The sequence below is a fragment of the Gracilinanus agilis genome, chromosome 4, assembly GCF_016433145.1.
Source record: "Gracilinanus agilis isolate LMUSP501 chromosome 4, AgileGrace, whole genome shotgun sequence".
NCBI lineage: Eukaryota > Metazoa > Chordata > Mammalia > Didelphimorphia > Didelphidae > Gracilinanus > Gracilinanus agilis.
Window position 1 is genome coordinate 43509608 of NC_058133.1, and position 12107 is coordinate 43521714.

Here is a 12107-nt window from a genome sequence, read left to right on the forward strand (position 1 = left end):
GTTCTTTTAATTGTAAGTTCCCTATTATTTTTCTGCCTTGTTTATCATTAAATTTTATAAATGTATACAGTACTACCTCATTTGTGATATTTCTGATTTTCTAATTTTAATTGCTTTAGGCTCTTAGAAAGAAAGTCCTAGAAAAGGAGGACTATATCCAGGAGCTTTCTTCTTTTATTCAGAAAGAAAAAGTAAGTGCATTTTGGTATAAAACTCAAGCTATTTACAGATTTTTCTGGAAACCAATAAAAAAAATTCTCCCCTGCCTAAAATTGCTCTTTACATTGTAAGTGTTATAATGAATGCTTTGGCTAAATATATGAAAATTATAAATCTTTTATTTATAAAAGAGGTGGAAAGAGTGAAAGTAGAGAAATACTAAAGGGTAGAAAAGACATTAACCTATCTAACTAAATATTGTTCCAGTTCAGGACTTGTTAATCTTCAGTCAGAATTAAACTATCTCCAGAAGACAGGAAGGGAAAACCAGCTATCCACTCACCCAAGATAATGTCTGGAGCTGAAGGTGACTCCTAAGGCTGACTTTCTTCTTTGAGCTGACCTTCTTCTTGAAGCTGACTTCCTTCTTAGAGTTCACTCTCTCCTTCTTGGAGTTCACTCTCTACTAGCCTCCTTCACCAGACTGAAAGCTCAGGGATTTTCATGGCTTTTATGGTGGTTTCCTGTCCCTGCCTCTTTTCATGGGGGCCAATCACAGTTTCCAAATTGTTTGAGTTGTGTTATATTGAATGAGAATACTCATAACAGTTGTCACCTTTGAGTTCACACCTTTCTGAGTGTGTGAACTCTTAAGTTTCTGGCTGTTTGTGTTTGGGGAAAAAGGTGGAGCTCTCCAAGTATCTTGCTGGCTTCTCACCTAGCATCAAGTAAGGTGTGAACTCACTAAGTGGTTTTCAAGCTTCTCCCACCTAGTTCAAGCTACTGTTGATTCAAAGTTATTTGCCAACCAAAGTGTTAACTCCAGCTAGGCAAAAAGAACAAAGGATTCCCTTTTCACAAGTGTGAACTCAAAGAGCATACATATAAAATAATGTCACAACCCCCCACAGTTCAATCAATTATGCTCCATGTTTCGTTCTGGGTTTTCTCATGCTGTGGAGGTTTCCTTCAGGCATCTTCATGGTGCCTTCTTCAAATAATTCATCTTCTAGATTCAAAGAGTTATCGAGCTCTCTTTCCTGAAATGTTTCTTTCTCAAAAGATTTTTTTAGTTTCATGACAATTATACAATCCCTATGACATTTATACAATCCCCCTTGAATCCCCCCTGAGGAGGATGTTGACCAACATTTGGATCAACTTGGGATACATTAATTTTCATTTAGAAAACAGCTTTATATAAAACTTTTATAGCAGGAACTTCTCTTTTGTTCTCTACCTTTAAATTTCTCCTTCCTTTGGCATGAAACTGTAACAGCTCTAAAGGCATGTCTTTTATGTGTCCCATCTATTTTATTTTGGAGGCGAGGACTACAATAGTAAAAATCACTTCAGATTTTTCTTTCATTTGTCTCCAGTCCAGTCATATGGGGAGGTACAAAGACTGCAACAGAACACACAACCAATAGCCAAAACACAGTAATTTAACAAACAGAATTAGATCTTAAAACAATCAACCAATCAACAAATACAATATGTGTGACAGGATACAGGGACTGAATCTGAGTCTTTTTTTTTTTTTCCAATTCTAATGCTCCTTTACAGAGACTTGATTACAGATTTGAATTTCTAGGTTACTCAAGCTATCTGTCAATCTTCTCTTAAAGAGAGATAGATGGACTGCAACATATCCTGTTATAAGTATCCCCAGAAACAGTGCTAGATATATCCACTGTGATGTATTTTTTGGGATCACAAGCCATTTTAGATATACAAGAAATAGCATTTTCCCAATTTGGGTCATGCTGCTCAGTATCATGTTTGGTTGCCTATTTAATTTTAAAGTTTAGGAATTAGTTCAAAATAGCTGGCTGAGGGATAGTTTTAGAGTTAGTAGGAAGAAAAATATCAGAAGATTATGGGTACTTGTAATCCCTTCATGGTTGCCAAAACATAAAAACTCAAATAGTCTCAGAAAGAAATAAAGGTACATCTATTTTCAACTCTGGTTATTTGGAAATTTTAAGATATTATTAATACTATCTAGTTGCCATTGCCCCTAATTTTAGGGGGGAAATACTTTAGGTTCTATGTAAAAACAAAATTTTATAGTTTTCATATAAAATATAAATTATGAACCATAATTTTTCCCTCCACAAAATTGGAAGCTTAATTGAGCAATGAAATGATTTTGTAGTTTTCCAACTGTATGCTAGCCCAGGATTATATTCCAGATTTTGTACAGACAAGGTAAGTATTTGAAGTCAGACACTAAAGTCTTATAGCATCACATAGGGCACATGTAATTACTATGAATAAAAGATTATATAGTCTTACATTATGTTTTTACTACATTTTAAAAATATTATAGTTGAATAAAAGATCACAGGGAAAACATTGGGGTAAATTTTTGTGACTCATCAAAGACTAATGTGCTTAATGTTTTCCATTCTTTCTTAGGCAAATACCTTAAAGACAAGTCAGCTTTCACATTCAGTAAAATCGGTGCAATCTCACTTGCAGCTACAGATTCAAAAAAAAGAAGCTGAGAATGACCAGTTGAAATCACATATAAAGGTTAACACGTACTTATTTTTTAACTACTGCTGTAATCCAAGACATTCCTTCATATTGGCAGTTTTTACAGGAATTGAAATTGGGAAATTTAATTAAACAAGTATTGAGTAGTTTCAGTAATCAACACACTAAAATTTCTAACAAAATTTTCATTTGGGGATGGCCCTGTTCTGCAGTGTTTTCCATTAAGCATGCATTTATTAAGTCTAGTACTTTCCAGAACTGGGATATATATTGATAGCTATAGCACCATCCTTTTGTGAAGGAACTTACAGTCAATCCACCTCTGGTAGAGGGGAAGTCTGTATCTCACTCTCCTTTGTGTCAAATTTCAGTGTTACATAGAAGCTCAAACAAAATTCTATGAGAAATTTGGTGAAGGAGAGTTTACAGTAAAAAAAAAAAAGGAAAAAAGCAAAACAAAACAACCCTTGTGCAAGTAAGCATCATCAAGCAAAACAAACTTGATTTTTTTTCACATCCCAAATATGTGACTTTGAAAGACAGAAGAGTGCCTCTTGTTAATTATCAGCTAGTTAATATCTAGTCCTTTCCCTTACTGGTCCAAATGGATGGCTTTAGACTAGAAACATAGGTCTGACAACTCTGAGAAATCTGTAGTGTCTACTCATTGTAGCCTGCATAAAAGAGAAATGTCTTTGCTCACTATGAAAAACTCTCCTAAGTCTGGCTCCAGTCTCCTTCTTCCAACTTAATTTCATCCTTCTTGTACTTTCTGCTCCTACCATATTGACAAATCAAAGTACTCAGTTTTCAGTAATCTTGTGCAGCCCTCATCTACTTTTGTGTTTTTATCCGTTTTCCCTAATTTGGAATGACTGTTCTAGTCTTTTTTTTTTTTCCTTCTCCCTCTCACAATCCAACTCACTGTTCTATTCTTCATGGAGTTCCAAGGAAGAATTAATGGGAGATGGTAAAATGAAATATTTTTCATATAGAGATACTCTTCAATTTCTCTTTATATAATCAGTGTTTATTTAGCACAGTGCCTTACACATACTAAGAGTTTAGTTGATGCTTATTGATTGACAAACTATTTACCAAATCTTGGAATAAAACATTTTTTTTCTCATTTAAAACTTTAGCCTGAAGTTTAGAAAAAGCATATTGATTATTGATATGGAAGTCATGAAAGGTAGAAAACATACATTAGGTACAGATTTTGTGGTATTAAATGAATCTCTTTAAGCTTCTAACAAAAGGAAATGAAATGTACCGTAGGTAATTCTTTTACTTGAGTTCTGTAACTGCCATTATACATGGAGTAGTAGTGACATCCTGTGGTTTATTAAAGGAATAACAGTTTATATCCCATAGATTCTCGAAACAGCTACAAAATACATTGAATACATTAAACATATTTTTGTTTGGTTGTTTCTGACTCTTTGTGACCCCTTTTGGGGTTTTCTTGGCAAAGATTCTGGAGGAGTTCGCCATTGCATTTTCTAGCTCTTTTTACAGATGATGAAACTAAAACAAGGTTAAGTGAAACTTGCCCAGAGTCACATAGCTAGTGAGTATCTGAGGGCAAATTTGAAATCATATCTCCCAAATTCTAAGCCTGTGCTTTATTCATTGCACCACCTGTCTGCCCCATGTTAACATATGCTATGCTCATTTTTTATTTTTCCCGATTTCAGTTTTTTGAAGTGCTGGAGAGTATAGTGCAAAGCATTGCTAAAGGACAATTTAGTGGTTATTTGCTTCTACATGCTGGTCATGTAGATAAGTTGCAAATCTTGTTCAAGAGACCCTTTCCCAGAATTATTTACAATTTTAAATACATTTACATATAATGTGCAAGTTCAGAGCAAGTGCCATCCCCCTATCACATATAAATTCCATGAAGTTTGGAATTGCCTTAATTATCTCTCAATTTCCTCTAGCACCTTTATAGCCTTCCCTCCAATAAATAATTTATATTAAAGGGTTTGTTTTTTTATAATGGAGTAGTTGTGAATAATTTAAAACCAAAACCTTATTTGAAAAGAATTTAGAAACCACCTTAATAATATTATAGTTTGGCAGGAATTGTCCATGTTTTTGTATAACTTCTCTGGAGAATTATTCTAAAAGAATTATTTGAGAAATGAGATGTTAAAATTAATATTTTTAAGGTTTTTATATAAATTCTCTTCTACCATTTAAAGGAAAGACAAGGTCAGTGATAAGATGCTTCACTTTCATGCCTTAACAAGATGAGAACACATCTTGATTATGTCCTTCTGTAAACATGGCCTGGATGAGTCAATCAGCCAATCATATACTTTAGACCAAGCTTGAAATATATTTAATCAATTTAGATATCTTTGAAAGCCATTTGAACTGGAGTGATGGTTGCATAGGAAGGAAGTTGGCTCCTTTTGATTGAGGAACTTGGCCATGCCTTCCAGTGCCCTTCCCAAACCAGGAGGGATAGGAGATTAGTGCATCAGGAATCTTAGGGCTGAAGCCTTTGAGCATCTAACTGCTTGTGGAGGGAGGGAAGAATGGGGGGCAGCTGGCCCCAGCTTCCTTCTGCACTGTCTGTCCTTTGTTGGAGTATTCCATCAGTTTTGTAGCCTCTCCAGGGATAACAGCAACTCTTGGTAGTAGTGTCTGTTGAGGATAGCCTAGAATTGATAACGGAGGCGGGTTTAGGACTCTGGAAGGAGCCTTTTCCATTCCTAAAGGGAGCCACTTGAGGACTAAAAGACTGATAGGAACTGTTACTCCTTACTTCGTGTTCCCTCTAAGCTTAAGCTCTCTCCCTTGGACTCTGTGTAATGTTGGGAGATTAAAGCACAGCATTTGGGGGGGGGTATCTTTTATATGAACTATATAATATCCACTTCTAAAAGCTAATTAAGTCTACCTGACTGGCTCACCTGTTGGAACTCTTGAGTGATAGCACTAGAAAAAGTGCCCCTGAAACCAGCAGAGTGGCTTCTATAGCCCTGAAGGGAAATGTGGCAGGGACCCTATGTACTGGTCAAATGGGTTTGGAAGAGCAAGTTGAGAGCATGTGCTGTGTGCCCCTTATCAGATATAAACTCCACGAAGGTTGGAATTGCCTTAATTTTCTCTCAATTTCCCCTAGCACCTAGCTTAGTGCTCTCTCTCTCTCTACGTGGACTGGTTAAGTGTGGTATTAAATTAAACCAAATCTATAATGTACCTCCAGTTTTATGTTTTGTGTTTGACTACAACACTAAGGACTTTTGGTATAGAGCTCAGAGACTAAGGTTGAGCCTCTGAACACCTACATGCCTTAATGGTGCACTTTGAGTCTGACATTTGCTTAGACATTTTTTTGGTAATTAGTTATCTTTTCAGCATCTTCTTTGACCTAAACTTACCTTTTTCATGATACAAGAATCATAATAGCCTTACTACAGAAGGATTTGGTAACTAAGAGCATTTTTCAACCTGTTTTTGACCTTCAGAATTTCATAGACTTTTAATATTTTACATAGACAGCTTAAATCCTTGCATGTCATGGAAAGAACAGTGGTTTTAGAATCCTTAGAAGAGGCTTTGCCCCTTATATCTATGAGGCCTGGCAAGTTAAATTGCCTCACTAGATAGATTCCGTTTTCCTCATTGGGAAAATAAGCAGCTTTATCATTTTGTGTCCTTGCTCTGTATATGTGTTTTTAAATATGAATTTAATGAACAGCAAAAGAACATTTCCATATAGAAAGTAGATAGTATTAACCCTTACCATGTTATGTGTCATCCCTTCCCTCCATGGTCATCAATTGATATCAGTTGGCCAAATTTAATTAGCTGATACAAAACAACCCTTATATAGTATTCCTTTCTTTTTGTTTGTAGTGACCTAATTTTTTCCATTCAATGACCTGATTATTGATTTGTAGTTTGAGATGTGATACCAAAAGGCTCTATTCCTCCTACTTTTTAAAATTAGTTCCTTTGAGAATCATGACACTTTGTATCTACAAATTTTAATATCTTTTGGTTATTTTTTCTAGCTATAAATAATCATGTGTAGCTTGATATGACAATAAATAATATGGGTCTTTAGTTTAAATTAGATAGTATTGTTTATGTATTGTAAAATTATATTGGCCTAGACCAATTATAAGCAATTATTATTTCTTCAGTTTTTTAAGTATGTCTTTATTTCTGTATTCTGAGGTTTTCTTCATTAAATCCCTGCATTTATCCTGTTACGTGTACTCCTAAGTATATTATATATTCTGTAGTTATTTTGAATGTATTTTCTCTGTTTGTCTACATACTGGGTTTTGTTAGTAACATTTAGAAAGCTACTGATTTGTATAGGTTTATTTTATATCCCACAATTTTGCTGAAGTTACTATAGTTCCTTTTTACTTGACTCCAGGGTTTTCTGTGTTGACTAGCTGCAAAAAATTTTATTTTCACTTTGTCTATGCTCATTCTCTGGGTATATATATTTTTTGTTTTATTGCTATAACTACCATTTCTAGAATTTATGTTAAATAATAGTGGTGAAAATGGGTATCCTTGTTTTTCCCCTAAAAATTTTAGAAAGGCTTCTGGTTTACATATAATGTTGGCTCTTTTAAATATTGTTTATTATATTAAGGAAAAATTTGTTTATCTCTTTGCTTTTTACATTTTAGTGTTGATATCAGAAATAGGCATTGTGTCTCATCAAAAGCCATTTTTGTATCTGTTGATACTATTGTGATATTTTTGAGGGGAGGGATGTAATATGGTCTAATATTTTTTTGATATAGAACCAACCCTCTATTCCTGGTTTAAATTCCTGGTTGTAATGGATAATTTTTTTCAGTGGTTGCTTTATCCCCTTTGCAAATATTTTATTTAAAATTTATTGTGTCCATATTGATTAGGAATATGGGTCTTTAGTTTTATTTCTCTGATTTATCTCTCTATCGTTTAGATATCAAGACTACATTTGAACCATAAAGAGAATTTATTGTTGTGGTTCACTCATTTCAGTTGTGTTCCACTCTTGTCCCCATTTGGAATTTTCTTTTTCTTTTTTTTTTTTTTTGATTAATTTTTTTATATTTAGAAAAATTTTCCATGGTTACTTAATTCATGTTTTTACTTTACCCTTACCCCCTACCCCCCATAGCTAACTCGCATTTCCACTGGTTTTAACATGTGTGGTCAGTCAAGACTTATTTACATATTATTGATAGTTGCATTAGTGTGGTCCTTTCGGGTCTACATCCCCAATCATGTCCGCCTCAACCCAAGTGTTCAAGTAGTTGTTTTTCTTCTGTGTTTCCTCTCCTGTAGTTCTACCTCTGAATGTGGGCAGCGTTCTTTACCATAAATCCCTCAGAATTGTCTTGGGTCATTGCATTGTTGCTAGTTTATTTTAGCACAATAATATTCCATCACCAACATATACCACAATTTGTTCAGCCATTCCCCAATTGAAGGGCATCCCCTCGTTTTCCAGTTTTTTGCCACCACAAAGAGCTCAGGTATAAATATTTTTGTATAAGTCTTTTTCCCTATGATCTCTTTGGGGTACAAACCCAGCAATGGTGTGGCTGGATCAAAGGGTAGGCATTCTTTTATCGCTCTTTGGGCATAATTCCAAATTGCCTTCCAGAATGGTTGTATCAGTTCACAACTCCACCAACAGTGCATTAATGTCCCAATTTTACCACTCCCCTCCAAAATTCATTACTCTCCCCTGCTATCATTTTAGCCAATCTGCTAGGTGTGAGGTGGTACCTCAGAGTTGTTTTGATTTTCACTTCTCTAATTATTAGAGATTTAGAACACTTTCTCAGGTGCTTATTGATACTTTTAATTTCTTTATCTGAAAATTGCCTATTCATGTCCCTTGTCCATTTATCAATTGGGGAATGGCTTGATTTTTTATACCATTGATTTAGCTCCTTGTATATTTGAGTAATTAGACCTCTGTCAGAATTTTTTGTTATAAAGATTTTTTCCCAGTTTGTTGTTTCCCTTCTGATTTTGGTTGCATTGTTTTTGTTTGTACAAAACCTTTTTAATTTAATATAATCAAAATTATTTATTTTACATTTTGTAATTTTTTCTAACTCCTGCTTGGTTTTTAAAATCTTTCCTTTCCCAGAGATCTGACAAGTATACTATTCTGTGTTCACTTAATTTACTTACAGTTTCCTTCTTTATATTCAAGTCTTTCACCCATTCTGAATTTATCTTGGTGTAGGGTGTGAGATGTTGATCTAAACCTAATCTCTCCCATACTGTTCTCCAATTTTCCTAGCAGTTTTTGTCAAATAGTTTATTCTTCTCCCAAAAGTTGGGCTCTTTGGGTTCATCATACACTGTCTTGTTGACGTCACTTACCCCAAGTCTATTCCACTGATCCTCCCTTCTATCTCTTAGCCAGTACCATATTGTTTTGATGACTGCTGCTTTATAGTATAGCTTAATATCTGGTACTGTTAAGCCACCTTCCTTCATGTTTTTTTTTTTCATTATTTCCCTTGATATTCTTGATCTTTTGTTCTTCCAAATAAACTTTGTTATAGTTTCTTCTAATTCAGTAAAAAAAGTTTTTTGGTAGTTTGATAGATATGGCACTAAATAAGTAAATTTGGGTAGAATGGTCATTTTTATTATGTTAGATTGTCCTACCCATGAGCACTCAATGTTTTTCTAATTGTTTAGATTTAGTTTTAATTGTTTGGAAAGTGTTTTGTAGTTGTGTTCGTATAATTCCTGTGTTTATTTTGGTAGATAGATTCCTAAGTATTTTATATTGTTTATGGTGATTTTAAATGGTGTTTCTCTTTCTACCTCTTGCTGTTGTGACGTGTTGGAAATATATAGAAATGCTGATGATTTATGTGCATTTATTTTGTATCCTGCAATTTTGCTAAAGTTGTTGATTATTTCTACTACTTTTTAGTTGATTCTCTAGGATTTTTTAAGTAGACCATCATATCATCTGCAAAGAGTGATAGCTTAGTCTTCTCATTGCCTATTTTAATACCTTCAATTTCTTTTTCTTCTCTAATTGCTACTGCTAGTGTTTCTAGTACAGTGTTAATTAATAGAGGTGATAATGGGCATCTTTGTTTCACTCCTGATCTTATTGGAAAGGCTTCTAATTTATCCCCATTGCATATGGTGCTTATTGATGGTTTAAGATATATACTGTTTATTATTTTTAGGAAAGGTCCTTCTATTCCTATACTTTCTAGTGTTTTCAGTAGGAATGGATGCTGTATTTTGTCAAAGGCTTTTTCAGCATCTATTGAGATAACCATGTGGTTTTTGTTGGTTTGCTTCTTGCTATGGTCAATTATGTGGATGGTTTTACTAATGTTGAACCATCCTTGCATTACTGGTACAAATCCCACCTGATCCTGATGGATAACCCTTGTGATCACTTGCTGGAGTCTTTTTGCTAGTATTCTATTTAAGATTTCAAAGATTGGTTTTGAAGGGTTGTCAGAGTGGATTCAGCTTTTGCTGCTGCTAAGCTTCCATTTTAACTCCTCCACACACTGCCATTTTTTTTTTTTTTGTGCAATACTGGAATTAATTGTCTATGAATATTTGATAGAATTCTCTTGTAAATCCTTCTGTACCCATTTTTTTTTTCTTTTTTTCTTTGGGAAAGACCAGAACTTGAGGACTTAGGTTCTCAAAGGAACAAGAAAATTTTGACAGATTATTGACATTACCTGACTTTTATAGCATTAACAGCCTTTTGAATTTATCTTTTTAAGACTCAGTTATTTAACTTGACTATTTTTTCTGTTAACCTGGGTATTTTATATTTTATTCACTATTTACCCACTTAAATTGTTAGTGTTGTTGGTTTCTTTTTGGTTAAATAAGTTTCTAATAACTTTCTTTTTTCCTCTTAGTTTTCATGATTTCTCCCTTTTCACTTTTGATTCTGGCAGTTTGGTTTTCCTCTTTTTATCAGAATAGGTAATGGTTTATTTAATTATTTTTAATGAGTCCATCTTCTAAGTTTATTTAAAAATTTAATATATTTTTTCTTTTAATTTTACTAGTCTAATTTTGAGAATTTCTATATTTATAGTAATTTTCATATGTTGTTTTTCTAAGATTTTATTTGGTTGCATAAGCACATTGATCTTATATTTTATATTTATTTTTAATTTTTATTGATATGTGTTGTTTGGAAATATATTTTCCCATTTGGTGCAACTCAAAAGTTTTAGTATATTGTCTCTTTGCTGACATTTTCTTCAGTTAAATTTTCTATTATTTTTATGACTTTTTGCCACACATTCTTAAACAGTGTTATTTAGTCTCTAATATTAATCTTTTCTTTAAAGGTTCTTTATTAAATATAATTATTATCATGAAGTAGCTAGTAAAAGATATGTTTAATATTTCCACTTTCCTACATTTTATAAAGGTTTGTTGGTAGTTTGTGAAGGTTTATACCTTGGTATGTGGTCAATTTTTACAAACGTGGCATGTAGAGCTGAGAAATACTTAAACTCTTTTCTTTTCCCATTCAGTAATTGCCAGTGATCTAACATTTATAAAACTTTGTTAAGCTCTTTCTCTTGTTTATCTTTTGCTTAGACTGAAAGCGGTATGTTGAGGTTCACCATTCTAGTAGTTTTACTCTTTCTGCTTGTAATTCTGTTAACTTTCCCTTTTGTATTTAAGTATTGTGCTATTCACTTCATATATTTTAAGTATTGCTGTTTGTTCATAGTCCACTACTCCTTTAAGTATAATGAAGTTTTCAGGCTTATCTTTTAAAATCAAGTATATTTTCATTGCTGCTTTTTCTGAGATCATATTTTCTACCCTTGTTTTTTAAAAAAATTCATCTGAAGTATAATATATTTTGTTCCAATCTCTTAATTCTTTCTATGATCTTTGAAGACATTAGGGTTCTGTAGAAACATTTGCTTTTATGCCTAATAATCATTTAGTTCTTTCCAAATCACTTTAATGCATTACTTTTCTAAATTTCTCCTGACTTTTGTGTTTGCTATTCAAAGTATCTACTCAGCTTTGGTTTTTTCAACAGGAGTGCTTTGAATTTCTATAGTTTGTTAAAGGTCCATTTTTCCCCCATAAGAATTTTACTCAGCTTTACTGGGTAGATTATTTGTAAGTCTTACTTTTGTCTTTTATTATATTGTATTTCTGTCTCTCTCTACCTCTTTATTGTGCTAGCTGCCAAATCTTATGTAATCCTTCTTTTGGCAATGATAGTATTCTTTGACCTGCAAATTCTGGGGTAGATATATCTTTTGGAGTCTTTTGGAGTTGCTATCTGAGATTTTTTTTAAACTCCTATCTTCCAGTTTAGAATCAATACTGTGTATTGGATCCAAGGCAGAAGAGCAATAAGGGCTAGTCAATGGGGGTTAAGTGACTTGCCCAGCATCACACAGCTAGAAAGTGTCTGAGGC

At 33.5% G+C, this 12107-nt stretch overlaps 1 protein-coding gene across 3 annotated transcripts in view; it reads left to right on the forward strand.

The window, feature by feature from the left end:
• ODF2L (outer dense fiber of sperm tails 2 like) overlaps nt 1-12107 on the forward strand; it is a 46743-nt gene that overhangs the window by 11778 nt on the left and 22858 nt on the right. For all 3 annotated transcript variants that reach the window (XM_044673619.1, XM_044673620.1, XM_044673621.1), the window contains 2 exons: nt 120-191; nt 2581-2697. In XM_044673619.1, the coding sequence (XP_044529554.1) occupies nt 120-191; nt 2581-2697 (189 nt within the window). The remainder of the gene's footprint in view (nt 1-119; nt 192-2580; nt 2698-12107) is intronic.